At 28.2% G+C, this 19,507-nt stretch overlaps 2 protein-coding genes across 2 annotated transcripts in view; one reads left to right on the forward strand and one right to left on the reverse strand.

Moving 5' to 3' along the window:
* The window catches only part of LOC136980695 (WD repeat-containing protein 43), a 57,817-nt gene extending 52,750 nt beyond the window's left edge, over nt 1-5,067 (forward strand). Inside the window, exon 17 of the mRNA XM_067276875.1 lies at nt 4,844-5,067. Coding sequence (XP_067132976.1) covers nt 4,844-4,927 — 84 coding nt within the window. The 3' untranslated portion in view covers nt 4,928-5,067. The remainder of the gene's footprint in view (nt 1-4,843) is intronic.
* Nucleotides 4,948-19,507, reverse strand: part of Ctf4 (Chromosome transmission fidelity 4) — a 74,034-nt gene continuing 59,474 nt past the window's right edge. The window contains exons 20-26 of the mRNA XM_067276872.1: nt 16,506-16,634; nt 16,189-16,430; nt 12,996-13,126; nt 11,667-11,719; nt 7,742-7,849; nt 6,074-6,274; nt 4,948-5,226 (exon numbers count right to left, since the gene is read on the reverse strand). Of these exons, the coding sequence (XP_067132973.1) occupies nt 5,098-5,226; nt 6,074-6,274; nt 7,742-7,849; nt 11,667-11,719; nt 12,996-13,126; nt 16,189-16,430; nt 16,506-16,634 (993 nt within the window). The 3' untranslated portion in view covers nt 4,948-5,097. The remainder of the gene's footprint in view (nt 5,227-6,073; nt 6,275-7,741; nt 7,850-11,666; nt 11,720-12,995; nt 13,127-16,188; nt 16,431-16,505; nt 16,635-19,507) is intronic.

A 19,507-nucleotide genomic window follows, 5' to 3' on the forward strand; every position in this document is an offset into this window, starting at 1 on the left:
TATACAATTTTATGTTGTTAAAACATATTAATGATGTAAGATAACTTTAATATCCTATTTATATGATTAATAGATATTATTATCTAAAATAGATCAGATTGCTTAAATATATTTTATTTTATTTTGTAGTATGGAAATTTGGAATAGCACAATTGTCAAGCTTTTGCTCTTTATTGCTTTCTATTTTTACAGAAAATAAATACCTATAAATATTTATTCTCTGTTAAGCTAAGATTACTCCTCCAAATAACAAAATCATAAATGTATATAATGAATTAAGATATGGTTGTTATGACCATATATAATGCAATGCACAAATTTCATCATGAATAAATTGGATACAGGTAACCCCTGTATAATACGGGCGATACGTTCCAAAAAAATTGCCGTGTTAGGCAAATCAGTGTTATATGAAACGAAGAACTAGTACAAAAAGGGGAGGTTAGGTTCCAAAAATTAAAAATCATGCTATTATATTTTCATAATTAAGATAAATATCTTTATTAAAATTTTCTCAAGTGATACATATTAATATAAATTAAACAATGTTTTCTTCATCATCACTAAGCACTATTAACTGAGGGTGTTTTATTTTTGGCAAGTTATGCTTATCCTCTGAGCATTTTTCTGCATTGTCTTCAGATCCATGCTTTACCTTTTGCAAAAAACATGTTATTTTAGATTGCTTGCTTTTAGTTAAAAGATCTTTATAAATTTCCTTATATGGTGCTAAGCAAGTATGGAATAAGGGAAAAACATCTGGCAACACAAAAGCAGAAGCGTTGAGATCTGGCAACATTGAAACAAGTTTCGAGAAGAACCATGTGTATCGACAGAAGGCGGGAAAAGAAAATTTACATACTTAAGTACTAATGAACTATTAGTACTTAAGTATGTAAAAATTTATTACATTTCATGTTGTAAGAGGGTTTTAACCTTGGCCTATAAGTTGAAAAATGTATACCTCTGATTGACAAAATTGAAGGAGTGTTGCTTGCTTTATTTGCGTGTTGTACGGGACTCTACTGTAAATACACTTATTGTAGATTTTAAAAAACCACTCAAATTTTTTAATATAATTTATTAACAAAAATAACCACTTTGGGACTCTTATATTCTGATGACAACATTAAGCAGGTAAATTCTGGTTGTATTAACTGGCATAAAAGGTCATGCTGTAAAATTATAACTGGAAGATTTATTGTTTTAGTTAATCATTATTTATCCAGATTAATTTTTCTGCTGTTCTTTGCAATGCCATCTTTAATAACAACAGTTGAAGAAATGCCACAGTTTAAGCTTCTGCTGTGAACAAATGAGAATTAAAATGATGATATTGATTGCATGTTATAAACAATAAGTGTTCATCTTTAAATTATTGTGTTGATGCAAAATTTTCAGGAATTTTCTAGACTTTAGAATATTTGAAATTGTTCTTTGTAAATGAAGGATGTTGAGTTTATCCCCAAAAGAAACTTTTAAATGCCATTTGTCAGTCATAAATGAAAAGATTGTGTGTGGCAATATCAACTTTTTAAATATGTCAAGTTTGCCAATGCTTTCTAATGAACACATTTACATATATGCCCTTTACAATTACCAGTTTACTATAAAAGCAATCAAATCTTAGCAATGACTGCACCATATGGAATTAAGTCTACAATTTACAATTGCACAGGTTTAAATTTACTGAACCAGTATGAAGTTCATGCCTAACCAGGCAAGAAATGGTAAGACACTTGGTTGTGACCAATCCGCCATAGTTTGTTATTTAACTGTCATTTGAAAGGAATGCAAGACCACACATGTCAAGGTTGGCCCTACAGATGCTACTTGATGTTGGCTGAAAATGTTCTCCTTCACCCCTGTAGTCCAAACATTGCACCATCCAACTGCCATCTCTTCACTCCAAGCAACACTTCTTGGGCAGAAAGTGGTTTACTGATGATGATACAAAAATTATTTTGACTGAAAGAACTGCAAAATCCACCTGAGTTTTATTCAGCAAGAATCTGAAGTGCTCAAACCATGGAAAGGTGTAAATGTAATGACAATTATTTTTGAAATAAATATTATGCTATAAAACTCTAGAAAATTCTAGAAACTTCTGCATCAACTCAGGGTGAGACATCTTAAAATTTAAAAAGAAATGCCTCAAACAGCTAGGTTCCTTTATCAGGCTGCTCAAGCTAAATAATTTGGCAAGACACTACTAAATTTGCCATCCAATCTTTGCTTACACACTAATTAGTTAATTAAACAAATTCTTATATAACTATAACATATTCTTATATAACCCCATTTAAGAAAACGAAGTTATCCATTTTTGTGACTTGTAGTGTCATCTATGATGAAACTGATCTTGTGGCCTCCTTGAAGTCTATGTTTGGTTTAATAGTTTTTTGTAGAATACATATTTTTCAAGTAAACATACTATTGTTATCTTAATTAATTATAAACTAATTTCTATACAATCTTGAATATATTCATATAAATTTTCGAGAGGCTGTAAAATTTTAAACAAGATTTTATGAATTGATTCATTGAGATGCCATGAACAAGTAAAAAATGTTTAGTAATAGTTCTAAATGGTATGAATAAAAAAAATACTATGCTATTGGATAAACAGCCACTTTTTTAATTGATATTTTTACAAATGAATTTAAAGATATGTTGCAATTTGTGTTAGAAAAACAAAATACTTGGCTCTTGATTTAGAATTTTATCTTACATATACCTTCAAGAATATGAAGACTTTAGTGTCCCTTATTTTGAACAAATTTTGTTAAAACATTTATGCCCACCCCCTAAATTTTTCTTCATTTGTTCAGAATTACTGAAATATGAAGTTTCATCTCGATAGGATGATGTTAACCCTTGCCAACTTGAATACAAAGAATGATTGATAAGGGAGATATTAAGATTTTGATGCAGTATTTATTTTTCTTAGTTATTAATAAAATATTGTGTCAAGTGTTTGAACTCATTACACTACACCGTGGTTAAGAAACAGAAGAGTCGCAACATGGTTTCAGATTATCAAAAAAAATGTTGTCTATAACATTCAATTATAATAAAAACTACTGTGCATACTTTCTTTTCAATGTTTTTTTTTTTTTCTTTGTTGAAATTTGGATAGAGCCTTTGATGGTCTTGCACACACAAAGCAAACTCCTTTTGTTCCTCAACCAGTCAGTAATCCATGAAAGTCCTGCAATAATCTAATGGTATGAATAAAAAATGTTAAGTGTTGTTTGGTCTGCTAAATACAGTGTTGTTTTTGTGTGTTGAAAGACATTCCTGGAGACAACTTTTATCCATCTGTATCTAGGAAAAGAATCCTTTACTCTGAATTGATACGAAGCCATCAATAGTCTTATTGATTTGTTTCTCATTTTAGAGAAAATAAAGTAAATAAGTATGCTACTACAGTAAAAAAAAAAATTAAACTTACCAAATAATTTGCTATCCATTTCTTCAGGCACAGGAATAAATTTCTTCCCTTACATTGATATTCTCTGACCAATATTTTACTTTTGGTTTGAAGGTCAATGTAGTCATCAGAGATAAAACTGTCAGTTCTTCAGATAAATACCACAAGTGTTGCCTATGCTTCTTGAAGTCGTTAAAATCTTATGAAGAGATCTAGATTAGGGGCTTTTACAGCCATGGTTTAATGTAAACTGTTACGACAAACAGAGAAACACAAACTATCCATCAGAGAAGACAAAGCTTTACTTCTTAGGAGAAACATTTTTAGGAAATAAATTACTCTTGCCTTCCATTGAGCTATAAGTGAGAGTGCAAGAGTATTCCATTGGAATACTCTTGCACTCTCACTCAGTTGATTTAACCTCTTGTATGTTGTAAAATAAAACAGCCAGCACTTCCCTCCAGTTATTTGATGTTTCACGTTCCCTATCAAAAAACACTATCCTTGAAACTGCATAATTCATACAATATAGATGTATTTGTGTGCCTTTACACTAACATTAACACAGCTCCACGTATGATGACCAGTCCAGATTGTTTTTGACACATTGACACTCAAGTCGGCATGGGTTAATATTCATTGATTGGCCATGTTTTTGAGTGAAAAGAAAAAATCTGTGGGTGTGCATTCATTAGTGTTCCTTATTTTTGATGATAATCATTTTTATATAACTTAACACAGCATAATAATTGTTTTTTGGTTTGAGAATTCATGTGTAAGTAAATCATCTTTCTATTGGGTTGTTTGGAAAGTAATTTTTTTTATTACTAGAGGGAATTATTGTATTTTAAACTACATTTTCATTATATATTTTGACAACTGACATTTTAAGGTTTATTTGTAAAAAATTTTGTTTGATTCTGTACAATTGGTTTTTTTTTTTTTTTTTGAGCTTTCACCAGACAATTTAACAATTAATTCAAAAGTGTACTGCCATGGAGTAATATCAAACAGAAAAGGTGTAGTGTTTTACCATGATAATGCCAAATTTCACACAAGTTTGGTAACTTGTCAGCACATCCCATCCAAGCTGTAACAGTTTTTACCACACTCACCATATTTGCCAGATCTGCAATCCTCGGATCATTACTTGTTCTGGTCTTTTACTGTTTAAAAAATTTTGTAAACATTTACTTCAAATGAGGATGTCAAAAATCAAAACTTCTGTGTGTGTGGAATCATGCTAGTACCAGAAAGATGGTAACAGGTATTTGACCAAAATGGTCAATATATAATTCAATAAAATATTTGAGAAAATTTTTGTTTTTTCCCTAATGAAAAAAAAATTAATTTTGATAAAAACATTATTTTATTTCTTACAGAATTTAATTGTATGATTAAATTTTTCAGGACTGGGACAAAATGGAAATTGAAGAACACGAAGACGATAACAGTGGCAGCGAAAGTGATGCCAATGACCGATCGTGTACATAAATACATTATACATATATATATATTTTTGGGAACCTTTTTATGATACAATTCAACGGGCACAATCGTCATCTGAAAGCAAAACTTTTAACATCAAACTTTTGTGTATAAAAAAAATAAAATAAAATCATTTTGTTGCCCAATTAATTTTGCTTTTTTTACAAAACATTTTATCATGATTTTTTCAAAAATGAAAATTTTGATAATTTCGATGATGTTTCACTAGATAAATTAGTTGTTGAGTTTTTTCTCTTCTTACTATTTTGTTCGTCATTATCCTGTCTTCTCTTTGCTGTTGAATTCTGAAATATTAAGGACAAAGAATTATCCAGAAGTTTTAAATCCTTGCATGGCACTTTCAAGATACCAGCTGAAAATTTAAGAATATGGATTACATTAACTAGTTTTTTTTTTATCATTTGCAATGAAGATTTTATACTGGGATCTGAAAAGTGCCAAGCAAGCAGTAATAATTCTCTCACATTTTTATCATGTGAACAATTATTAAAGATAATTGTTTTTTTTTCTTTTCGAGTTAACAAAAACAGTAAATGTGTTAACAGATTTTTAAAACTAGATTCTAATACATTGTAAGTAATTTAATGTTTTCTCTAAGAAAATTTCAACAAAATATACATTTTTGATTTGAAAAAGAGAAAAACTGTTCATTATTTTTATCAAATGTAATTGCTCTTTAGTTGCAATTTCAAATTTGGTCATTTGATAATTTTCATATAAAAATTGATTATTATTCTATTATGTGATGTATCATATGTTTAAACTAAAGAAAAAATATTCATTTTGTCAAAACAAATCTTTTAGTATATATAAAGGATAAATTGATACAAGAATCTGTTAACTCTTGAAAGCAAAAATATTTTAACATTTTTTATCAAAAATTATTAGTAATGTTTATGGTAAATTTAACTGTTACAAAGAGTAATTTCTCTTGTGAAAAAATGTAATCAATATTCTATTCCAGTAGTATTAGGAAACAAATTGGGAACATATTCTATGTATGCATATATATTTTCTGACTTAATATAATTTGTATATATTTTAACATTATGTTATTTGAGTATAAAAATAAATTCAAACTCATTTATCATCATTAACATTTGTAAAATGGAAAGGGAAAAAGTTTCAAACCTGCTTCTCCTCTGATCGTAATTTTTTAAAATTTTGTATTGCAATCTTGACTATTTCATTTTCATCTAGTTCAGGATTCTCTTCCCTTAATATTTTTTTATTTTCTTCCAAAAACTTTTTAAAATTAGACTGTTTCTCCATTTCACCTTTATTAGTTGCTGTATTTTCTTTCTCAGGAAACAGTTTTGTTTGCTTACTTATCTGATGAATAAAAAAATTCAAACTTAATTTACATACATATCCCCAAAATATTATAACTAGACTTAAGCAACAAAATGTGATCTGAGTGAATTCACCATTGATATAAATTAATTGTTTCCAAGATATTTACATTAAATAACATTTGATTCAGATATTTATAACCAAATTGTAAATATTACTTTTTGTAAATGTTTTTAATTCAGATTTTATATGAAATTACAAACCTCACAAATTAAATGTATCTGATAATTTAATTAAAACCAATATTTCAACATTAATTACTTATTTGAAAAGAAATGATCTTTGTTCAAAACAAATAAATACTTAAAATAAATATATGAAATAATTTAAAAGTCACAAATATGTTTTCAAAACATGAGGATCACAGTTTGAAGGTTTGCATAATGCTAATTTTCAAGAACTAAGAATATGTAAATGATAAAAAAATTGAAAACCTTGCACAATCTTTCAATAACAAATAAAAAAGTATATATATACAGTATATTTATTGCTGAAAATAACTCTAAATTATTCTAATATCCATTTGATTTTGCTTTTAAACTGTAATCTCTGATTGCTTGTTTTGAAAATGAAATATAATCTCTATCAAATAATAAATTTCTATGTACAGGTATACCTCAGATTACGTTGTTCTCAATTATACATCATTTGTCAAAAAAAAAAATAAACTTGATTTTTATTTTTTCATATAAGTAATTTTATTTGACTTTACATCTGTCTGCCACAAATATTGAAGTCATAATATCACTAGAAAAGCATTAGAAGCATATAAAATCATGTTACTGTACAATGAATAAGAATAAAAGTATATAAAATAATATTAAAATACATATGTTTACAGTAAATGTTAATACTGTACATCATAAATCCTAGAGAACGAAATATAAAACATCTGTGACTCTGTGTTGTCGTCTTATTTAGTGGTCTTTATTGATAAATTTAACGTAAATTAGTTTATTTTCTACTATTGCAAAATAATTTTTATAACTATTTGTTATTTAACCTTACAAAATCATTTTATTTATTTGTTAATGTGGTGTGACATTATAAAAGAGTCTGCGATGTACTGTAAACATCGCCAAATTGTAAACATTTACAAGTATGTACGTACTGTACGTGTATTCGTAAATTTAGATAAATTTTAGTTTTTAATATAGTACAGAAAAAACAGTAATTTGTTTGTAAGTTTAAAATAGATTCTTATTAACCATTTATTATTAAAAATGCATTTATAAATAAAATACAAACTGGGAATGGTTATTTGTGGTTTAGCCTAGTGACAAGTTGACTTAACTTGCCTCTCCTGAAACCAATTACTGACATAAAGGTGAGGTATACCTGTAGTTTTGTGGAGATAAAAGAGATGGCATATCAATACAACAAAATTATCTAAAGAAGCAATGAAAACTAATTAGTTAAATATAATAAAATTTTAAAAATCTTTACCTTTGACTTTTTTGGATTATTATCTTCTGAGACTTTTGAATTTCTTTTAATTACATTTTCCAATATATTATCAATTCTAACATTACTTTGTTGTTTTTGACTATAAGTCTGAAATAAATTCATAATTTAGTTCATTAAATATATTGAAATAAATTTTTAAGGATGTATGTTTATTTAACTTAGAGAAAAATTAAATTAACCTAAATTTATTATGAGTTATATAAAATAGATCAGTATAAAATTATTCCTTACAATAAAAAAGTCTGTTCTCTTCTAAAAACAATCTGAAGATATGATTTAATCTTGGAAATGTTTATCATACAGTTTAAACTGTTCAATTTTCTAAAAAATTATTGTAAACTGGTTTAATATGCTATTAAATTTAATAATTATAATTACATATATAGAGAGATGGCACCTAACATTTACCTCTAGTGCCAAAATACTTGGTTATTTAATACTTATTAATAGCAGTAATGTAGCCCAATTTAATCTGGTAATTGTTTGGCTTGAACGGTTTGCTCGATTTTTAAAAGTTACCATTTCTGAAGGGTATCTGTAACTCAGTGCCAGATTTCCCGAGGTTGTTCGCCTTTGCTATGCTTGGCAAGCAATTTTGATCTGTTCTGAAGAAATGCTCATCTCCAACTATCTTGTTAGAAAAAGATAAAAGATTACATACAAGTCTTTATTCCCACTAACTTACATTTGTGTTCCCTCTCAATCATCAATCCAGCATGTTCTGTTGAAAAACTTAATGATATTTCATTAACAGAAGACAGAACAGCTACCAAGCTGGCTTATGAAAACATGTATCCCTGCATCAACTTATAGCCATGCTGTGATGCAATTTTGGACTTTCATGTCTTAATTTGGATAATGATCAGCATTAGGAACATTAAGTGATGAGTTAACAGAGCTCACTGACCTTGTATGCTGTACATCTTTCTTTTCCTTTGACAGGATATATACAGACAACAAAGAGGTGTTTGTATGAGAAACCCAATAGTGGAGTCTTTTGCAAACTTGTGATGATGAAGCAGAAACAGCAATCCTGCCTATCTTTGAAGTTAATTGGATCAATATATCTCTGGAGATGTAGTGGAAAATATATTGATGATATCCCGACATGAAGAAAATGAACAGAAAATGCACTGGTCCCCTTATAAAGAGTATTTTACTTACCTTGTATAATAGGTAAATATATATTGGTGTGTACAGTAAATATTTCTTTTATCTTTTTTACATACCAGCAGTCTCCTGTGCTCCTTAACCCTTTCCCGGCCAGGGTACCGATCTATCGTTACCCTAATTGTTTCGCAAAACGGCCAGGGTACCGATTCATCGTTACCCTGTTAAAAATCGATTTTTATAAAATTTATCGACAACAGATGTCAGCACTTGACGGTATCGTCTTGTTTATCGTCTGTTTCACATATTTTTGTTCAGGTGGTGTTTTGTCAATGTAAAAAATTTTAATTATCGATGTTTTTTCCTTAATTTTTCATTTTCTGATAATTTTTTATTTCATTTTTAGCATATTCATGCAATAATATTACTATAATAAGTTCATTAATGCTATAATAAGTTTATTCAGCTATAATATGTTAATGCATCATAAATATTCAAGTTATGATTTTCAGTTCCGATATTTCATATATTTTTTTAATTTTTAATTATTTTTTAAATCTAAAATATCAGCAAATGTTACATCTATTGCTACTGGTAATCATATGTTTATTACGAAAATAAATAATCTTGTTTGATATAAAATGAATAAAGTATATTAGTTCATTATATTAGTTGAAAGCAGAATAAAGTTCAGATTTCAAACAAATGTTTGATATAATGTGCGATTATTTCACAACGAATAAACGTACATGCATAAATGTTATATCAAATTGTACAGAACAATATTGTATGTGGTATTGGCTCAGTGACAATAAGAATGAAGTAACCAGACAATGTTAATTTTGACAAATAGTAACAAATTTTCAAGTCTGAATGTCAGTTATCATATATATATTTTTTTTTCTCATAAATTTTTCAAACAAACTTTATCAAATATGTCGTATTTAAAACTAACTATATTGATAAATATATGTGATTTTTTTCATAAGAATAAAATAATAATTTAATTTTTAGTGAATTTTTAAAATAATATTGCCTGATTCACCTATTTTGACCTTGGCCGTTTTACAAAATAAGGGGGCGTGGCAAATGGCAGGCTAAGGGTTAATGTACAAGGTTGCAGCTTTCTGAGTACTGTTAAAAGAGTTTACTCCCATTGCACAAGAGGAAAAGACAGGGAAGTAGAACCGTCAATAATCTCTGAAATAGCTGAAAAATCTGGTTACCAGAAGTCATCTATTCAGTGTCTTATCCAGGCATTCTGTTCTTCACATGGACTGACTAACTACTACGATTGACCTAAAAGGTTTTCAGCATTCATGTTTGTGGAGAGGATGAGTTCAATACAGGAGTTAGCAGCATTGCAAGACTCTAGACCAGTGCTTCCCAAACTTTTTCAAGCCACTGCCCTCTTGGTTTATACCCAATATCCCTAAACAATTTTCCCTTGTGTTGTAAAGGCTTGGAAATATTCTTAGAAAAACTTCTATGAACTTCACACTGTATATTGTTCTCCACATCCAGAAACCATTAAATGCAATTTTTTTTCCCCTTTCCTCTGTTAAAACAGGTAAAGTCAGTGACCCCAACCCTCACCTATGGTTACCTTACCTTACCTTACCCTGCCTCCAGCACCTCCCTGCCACTCACTTGTTCCTTTTTGCCCCTTTAGATTTACTCACTGCTCACAGGGGGATGGTATGCCATTTTGAAAACCACTGCTCTAGATTAATATATACAAGAAATCCCACAATTTATTGTTTCTTGCAAAACAAACTAGAGAAGTGCTAAACCAGAGTTTATATAGAACCATCTAGAAATAGCAACCTGAGGATGATTCAGCCTATGTGGATTACACAAGTAGAAACTTTGTGCCGAGGCTGTATGAATATAGATATGATGTGCGCATAAATAAGAACACCATCATACTAGTCTGCTTTTCAAGAGCAGAGGATACAGAAATCTTGTGGAGTCAAGATGCGCAATCTTATGTTTATGATTACTCTAAGTATTCAGTGACAGCCAAAGGACAGAAATATTCAAGCAAAAATTAAGAGAATTGTGCTTAAATGCAAAAGATGTGGAATCTCCACCACATGGAAGTTCTTACTAACTAGCACTAAGAACACAACTTAGATATATGCCAGAACCAATTTTGCCACAGATTTATGTTTATTCTTAGGTGTAGTTTATTTTCATTAGCTTGCATTCAGTGTACATTTTTTAGATCTCTCAATATTATGTTGTTGATGCTTATTTGCTTAAGAGTTAAAATTAATCATAAACATTTCAAAATGGCTAAGTTTTTAAAGCTTTCAAACAATTCTATTCTAAAAGTTGAATCCTGAAGATAATATATGGACTAGATCAAAATTGTTAAACTTTCTTGTTGTTTTTTAGTTCCTTTCCTGCGTGTTGTGTGTATATGTATTGTAACTGGAATATGTAAGGGATTATGTAATCTTAACATTGAACAAATTCAACATATGATTCATTTTGAAATGTTTCAAAAAAGTTTAACTATAGTTTTCAACAAACTTCTTCAATTAATTAATTATTTAATTAAATAATTTAAAGTTTTTTTGCATAATGAAGCCAACAAGTATCATCTATAAAAAAGCCAACTTTGCTTTGAAAGGCCACTGTGTTCCTGAGGTGTTATGATGAATGAATTGTGAAGATGTTTGTTGTTACTTTGGAAATGTTTTGTTTTAATAATAAATTTCTTTATTGTAAGGAATAATTCTGGAAAAATTAGAATTTAAGATTATAAGAAAAATTATTTCAAACTCACCTTAAAAGGATTTTTTTGTATTGATTCAGATAACTCTTCAGTTTTCTCAATTACTAAATAAAACAATCTTTTCAGTCAGTAGTATTACAATTTTTATTGATTATCATGAAATATTTCAATTGATTAGTAATTATATTTTATTCAATCATCATTTAATTAATGGATATAGCTAAAACATTAGCAATATGAAACTTTTTATAATGAAGCTTTGCAGTGTTATAACACTGTAAAGCTTTGCAATTTATTGATTAGTGCAATAGTATTGTACAACATAAATTATAATAAAATGAAACTTTTATATTATTGTTATTGTATTAAGACATCTTTCATCAGAAGAAATATTTTTGCATAAAATTAAAAGAATTTCTTCAGGTTTGTTTCTTTTAAAAATAAATTTAACATCATTCATAAAAAATCTTTTACTGATTGTTTCCTGAATCAATTGATAAAATTACATACTGAGCTACATTAATCCTGTTATTTTTAACGTTGAATGAAGTAATTAACAAAAATAATTTCTCATAACTGCTGGAATAGAAAAGTTTTGAAATGAATAATTTTAATTTTAAGACTATAATTCAATGTTTGTTATAGAATAGGTAAATCTCTCTGATCTGGTTCCAAGTTTTATACAATATTTGAAAATTTATTACAGAAATTACACAGAAATTGATATATTTGAAGTATTGAATTTAAATAACTATACCATAGAAGAAACTTTAAAATACAGTGATATTTTAAAATATTTTCTAACTAACTAGCACTAAGATTATAACTTGATATACACCATGAACATAAAATTCCATGAATAAAATATACAGTAGAGCATTGATTATCCGACTTAATTGGGGACTGGGGTTGGTCGGATAACTGAAAAGTATGAAAAAATACATTATTAGTATAGTGTATTAGGCCTGGTTTAAATACTAGCCTCCCTTTCATGGTTGAGCCAATGCTGCCAGCTAAAACATGCAAAAATTTAACAAAAATAATATTAAAGTAGCCAAGACATAACCAAATATTGCAGCGCCACATCACTAGCAGACATTTGAATTTGCCGACTAGAACACGGTTGGTTAACCGATAAGTCGGTTAATCGGGGGTCGGATAATCGATGCTCTACCTACCTGTATTATGTAAATCATAATTCTACAAGAATTGTTTAACGAACTATTTTACAACAAATATTAGATTTAAATAAAAAGATGACATATTGTAATGCATTAAAACATGTTTAAAATTTTTAAATATATATAATCAGTTAAAAATAGTAAATTTTAACAAAATAATAGAGTCATGTTAAATATAAAATTCAAAAAAACTAGGTACCAAGATTTTGATTTGTATCATCGCTTTCACTATTTATATCCATATCATCACATTCTTCTTTCTGTTTATATACTTTAGCTAAAGGTTTTGGTTGTAAAATCACATCATCTTCAACTGAACCTGTTGATAATCTACAGGAAAGTTTTTCAGGATTAACTGCTATAGTTTCAATATAATTTATTATCTTTCATTTAATGTTTAGTTTACAATATAAATGCAAGATTTTTCTGCAAATATAAAAGTTCAACAAATTAATTATTCTTTTCACTAGTTAAAACATATTTATTACTTGCATATGTATATTTGGCTATGTTTTCTAAAAATTTGAGGTAAAATTTTAAAAAACAAGATATTCAAACAGATTGCAGTAAAAAATGACATAAAATTGTTTATGAACTAACTACATGGTGGTTATAATTAAACCAAGTCTATTCAGAGCCTGCTGGGGCCAGTTCTAATGGACATATGTCAATGAAACTTGTTATCTATGTTATTCACACAAGGGGAGTAATTTATGGGAGACAAATTAGTACAAAGTTTTGTCACTAGGTGATATATGGCACTTCAAGAACAAGTACAGTGATGTAATGTTATGCAAATTACTGGAGAAGATATTGTGTCTGAGCTATGCTCTATGCCTCAGCCAAAGGCTGGTATATGCAGCATATTGGCAATATTTTTTCCACAGTGTTTCATGCAGCAATTGATCATTCCATATTACACTTCCAATATGTAATTGATGCAGATGACTTGTATATTGAACACAAGATATAAGATAAACTTACTTTCCTGGCTGTTGTACATAACATTATAAAAGTATTGTAATGATGTCAAATTTGACCTTCCAGATTTTTTGCAAATCCAAATCTAAAAAAACAAAATTTTTTTGTAAAGTATCAGATTTAGACAAAAAGTTTTTCAGTTATATAAGTTAATACAGCAAGTACTGTACATCTGCAAAAATAATGCAAAACCTAGTACCACATAAACCATTTATTTATTTTTTGAGATTTCAAATTTTTCTGGTATTGTAGTCAATGTCCTGCTTTAATTATACCGTTTTGTTTTTTTTCTAAGAAGTCTACTTCTATCCAAATATTTCTGATCAGTGTATGAATCAGAGATTTTATTACTGTTTAACAGATTTATTTATTTTGAAATTCAGTGTAGTTATTTTCTAATATATTTCAAAATGTAAAAACAAAAAAACATCTAATAAAAGATATATCATTTACACAACTGAAAGTTTTAAAAAAAGAAAGCTTGAAGTCTGAAGTTTTTTTCCTTTATTCATTAATGCCTTTTTATAGATTCTGTTGGTTGAAATGGAATATAGAAAATGAAAAAATTTTTAGAATGAAAATGTTAACATTCTGTGATAATTAGAATTCATATTATCCAAAGCTTTCCTACGAAAACTTACTCTGATAAGAGTAAAAAGTATTTCTATACAGTAAATCAAATAATGTTTTCCAGATTAAAATGAATTTAAATTAAATCATTAATTACATTTATGTGAGAATCTGATTATAAGATTAGTTTAATTTTCCTTAAATTTAAATTTTGATGTAATATTTCAACTTTAAATTCGACAACTTTCCCTTTTTTTGTTAAAAAAGTTGAAGAGATCAAGGAACAAACATTTCCTTTTGACTGTTAGTTTCCTGAGAGAGATCATTATCACACCTAATGACATAATCTCTGACTTTTTAACCACAACAACTTTAATATAAGCTATTGGAGCTGGAATTACCGCACTGCTAGCATCAGACTTGCCCTCCAATGGATTCTTGTTAAAGGGTTTAGAGATTGCACCCATTCCAATTACAGGGCCTCAACAGAGTCCCATATTGTTATTTTTCGTCACTGCCTCCCTGTGCTGGGAGTGGGTAATTTGTGCACCTGCTGCTTTCCTTGGATGTGGTAGCTGTTTCTCAGGCTCCCTCTCTGGAATTGAACCCTGATTCCCCGTTATCCATAACGACCGTGGTAGGCACATAACCTACCATCGAAAGTTGATAAGGCAGACAATTGAAAGATACGTTGCCAGTGCTAGACCATGTGATCAGCTGAAAGTTATCCAGAGTCACCACCATTTGTGGGCCTAAGCCCGATTGGTCTTGGTCTAATAAATGTGCTTGTCTCCAAAGATCGAAGTTCTGATGCATATATTAGCTCTAGAATTACCACAGTTATCCAAGTAGGAAAGTACAGTCTAAGGAACCGTAACTGATTTAATGAGACATTCACAGTTTCACCTTATTTCGATATGTACTTAGACATGCATGGTTTAATCTTTGAGACAAGCAAATGACTACTGGCAGGATCAACCAGGTATCCGGTAATGACAGATCTAGACATCCTGTCAGATGGTCAAAATCCTAACCCAAGATTGGAGAGAATTTTTGTATAAAAGGGTTAGAAATCACATTTTTGCACGGACTCTCTTTAAGAACTAAAGACCAATATCTGTCCATCAATCCTCCTCATCTAAACCAAGAAAGTCTCCTACAAACTAATGAATCTATTTCTATTCATCTCTAAACTATACAGGAAGACTATAGATAATCAATCAGAGATATTATATTTAAACAATATTGTAAACTCTCTCTCAGTTTTAAAGGTGTAAGTTATTTAAGTTTGATTTATAATACTTAGTATTATGTATCCAGATTTATGTATTTCTTTGTTATATTTTACTTATTAAATTCTTTTATTATTTGTTAACCTGTCTTATCCTTTGGTTAAGTATGGACATTCAAATCACTACAAACAGGACTTACACATGACTTCTCCCCATTTGAAGAAATCAAGCCTTCCTAACTTTAGTAGAAAATATTTCATTTATTATTGCGAGTTAGGATGCGATGTACTAAATAATACAATCCTAACTGGTATCAGCATCCTGACTGGACCAAGAATTTATGTTTTTTCGTCCAAACTTCAAAGTAAAGCCATCCCCTGACAAAGTGAGTGGTTTTTACTGAATAGTTGCTGATTAAGTGATAATAGGTAATTTCTTGTAATGACCTTTGCCCCCGGTTTCTCACATTCACATAAAGCCTAAGTGGAAAAAATTAGAGAAAACATATATTTTTTAAGCTTTATCCCTACAGTTAATGCAATCTGTATCTATAGACTTTTTACAAATTTGATTTACAAAAAAAATGAATATATTAATGAAACATCTTACTTCTTATTATGAATTACTGTATTATTATATTCATTATTCCATTCAGCATCTTCATTTGTTATTATATGACTATTAGCTGCTTCTTCTTCTAATTTTTGCTGAGCAATTAATCCTAAACGATCTGCCAAAGCAAGATGATGCTTTTGAGAAGCATACCGAATAGCTCCCTCAACTATTCTGTATGATGGCATCAATTCTGCAATTTCTAAAGCTCTAAATTCCCGATCTGATCTAGTTGCAAGCTAGAAATGTTCTGAAGTTATAGACAACAGAAGAATATGTTATTTTTTTATTAAATAATAAATAATGACACTTACTGCAAACATTCTCAATAAGCTATCTGTTCTCTTTTTATCAGCATTTTCTATTTCAGAATCTACATCAAAGCCATTTTTAGATAATTGTTTGAGTAATTTATAAAGAAGATTAATTCTCCAAAATTCTTCCTATAACAGGTAAAAAATAAAAAAATATAACATCAAAATCTAAATAAAATCATTAAATATTTTAATTAAGGGTCATTCTACTGTATTGACTATTATGTAATGAACAACATTTATTTCTTTTTCATTGTATAAGAATAAAACAAAAAATTTCAAAATAAATTTATTTATATAGAAAAACATAAATAGAAATAATATTTATTCACTAAATGCTGAAAATTTAATGATGTACGATCTATAAAATAAAATACTGTTTGCTTTCTTTATGAACTAACAGCCTAGAAAAACATTATAACAGAGATCTGTACTATAAAATATCATTTAATCAACATTGAAAAATAATAATATTTTAATTTAGAAGTAACAGAATAACAAAGCCAATAATCTTTTTAAGAATGTTTAAAAATATCATTATTATTAAAAAGATTGTTGGCTTGGTTATTCGGTTATTTTTATATCAAAATACTTTTGTTGCATTCAGCAAAATTGTGATTAATATCCGATTTTAAAATTATCTTACAGTTTTATTTCTTTTACTACATTACATGTTCTTACATCATTATTTATTAAAATATAAATAAATATAAAAAATACAGTTTGTTGTATAAGTACAATTTGTCCAATATTCGTGTCATTAAATATTGATAATTGAATAATTTACTATTTTTTTATATTCTGTAACTTTAAGAAAACAATATTTATTATTAGTTATTTCTTCAGTTATGAAATCTTGATAAAATAAACTCATTTAGTTATTCTAAAATCTTATGATTTATATACTAATGAATATAAATTAATAAATTTGTTAATCTTATATTAACATCAGAAAATCTCAATAAAATAACCTCTGTTCACTGATATATAATTTGAAGAAAAAAAGCTTCTACTGATGATATTAAATAACAGAAATAGAACAGATTATAATAATGAAAATGAATAACAAGTGTGTAATGCACACCTAAAATTATGACTTTATTATATAAAATGCAATAAATATAAAAGACTCTTTATATTTTATATTTTCATTCACATTTTAATTTATATTATCCTCTATATCCATTAGAGATTATACCATGTGATTTTTTTTCTTTCTTCATTATTAAAAGAAATAGCATTAAAAAAAAAAATTAAATAATATGGATATCCAATGTAAATAAAGAAAGTTAGTTAATTAGTATATATTATTATTATCATGATGCAAATGTCTCACTCAGCTGATATTGGTGCCAAATGCCATGTCTGACTAAAGTCAAGGCATATTTACCCTGCAGCTGCTGCTGATACTACTACTACTATTATTATTATAACACAATTAAAATGATATAAGCTATTAGAGTAAGGTGGAATCAGCAATCCACTTTCTTTACTCTTAATTTACAGACTCATTATAATATTAGAAAGAATTTCTGTTATTAGTATGTAAAATATGGATTACAAAAACAGGAGGAAGAGCCAGAATTATAAGCCTGTCTTCTATTCTAAATATGGAAACAATGAATTGACTATTTTTTATTTCATTTACTATTTTGCTATTTTATTATTAAAATTATTATAAAGAATGAATTTAGTACTTAACTGCTTTTTGTTCTCTCATTTCTTCTTTCCAAGTAATCACAAAATTGCTATGTAGAATTTATTGTACAGGAATACTTTTTGATGAATAATGTACTTTATTGTATAAAAAGAAAATTCATTTTGGGCTATTTACCCCTCTTCAGTTCTTATTGTACAATTTGCTGAAACTACAGAATAAACTATGGTAAAATTAACAACTATTTATATCAGACACATAGGTAATCTAGTTCTTTGTGGGTTTTTACATAAATGATATTTAATAGCAATAGCTGGAGTAAATAAGTATTTTAAAACAAAGGGGTAAAACAAGTAAAATTAAGATAAATTAAAAAACAAATTAAATAATAAAATGACTATAAAATACAGTGGTCTCTCATATTTCAAATTTAATTCATTCCTGAAGACTTGTTTGAACTCTGAATTTAATATAATAAAACCATTTTTTGGTTGAAAGTCACAGAGGGACTTTTCTTTTGTTTTCAAAGGAAGTTCCTGAGGAGAGGTGTTGTCGCTGATATTGATTCAACAAGGAAGTTCCTTGTTGCTTCTCTCCTCAGGTGACTCAAATTGTCCCTAATCATTGGATGGACAAAATCCAATAAATAAGGCCAAATATGAACAGCCCAGTGCTGAAAAACCTGAACTCACGAACAAGAAAGTTCACATCTGGACCAAAAGAGTTTCCTACTAAATGCAGGAACAATGGCTAGCTCTTCAAAGACTTAGAAGAATATAAGGAACAGAAATGAGGTATTATATTTGACTCAAATACTTGTAAACTTTCTCTTAATGGAGACTAATGCAGTTGGATAACGAAGTAGTTGATTTATTAATAGTTATAGAATTAGAACTAAGGTAATATTACTTTTATTTAGATTTTTGTGTCATCAATTGTTTTTGTTAATAAATTCATTGTTATGGTCTAGAAATGATAGTCTAGTTTTATGGTATAACTCTATTGGCTTACCCACAATCAAATTAATCCCTCCTATAAATTCTAGAAGTTTAATTAAATGTTCATTTGTGTCTTAGTCCATATAATTGACTAAGTGGTGTCAGGAATCCTGATTTGAGAGATTCAACTGATCTCTCAAAATATAAATGGTCATCACAAACATGTAATGGGATCAAACTGGAGCCCCAAATATCTCACACCATGATTAATAAGTAAAGATTATATTGGATTGAATGGAAAGTTTTTGTGTATATTTTAAACAGTTGTCCTTACTTAATATAGATGTGCGATTTAATTATAATAGTTGTAAATTTTAACACATTATTGCTAATTTGAGATTTTATTC

This window comes from Centruroides vittatus, unplaced genomic scaffold, assembly GCF_030686945.1.
Source record: "Centruroides vittatus isolate TY-2023 unplaced genomic scaffold, ASM3068694v2 contig_717, whole genome shotgun sequence".
Lineage (NCBI taxonomy): Eukaryota > Metazoa > Arthropoda > Arachnida > Scorpiones > Buthidae > Centruroides > Centruroides vittatus.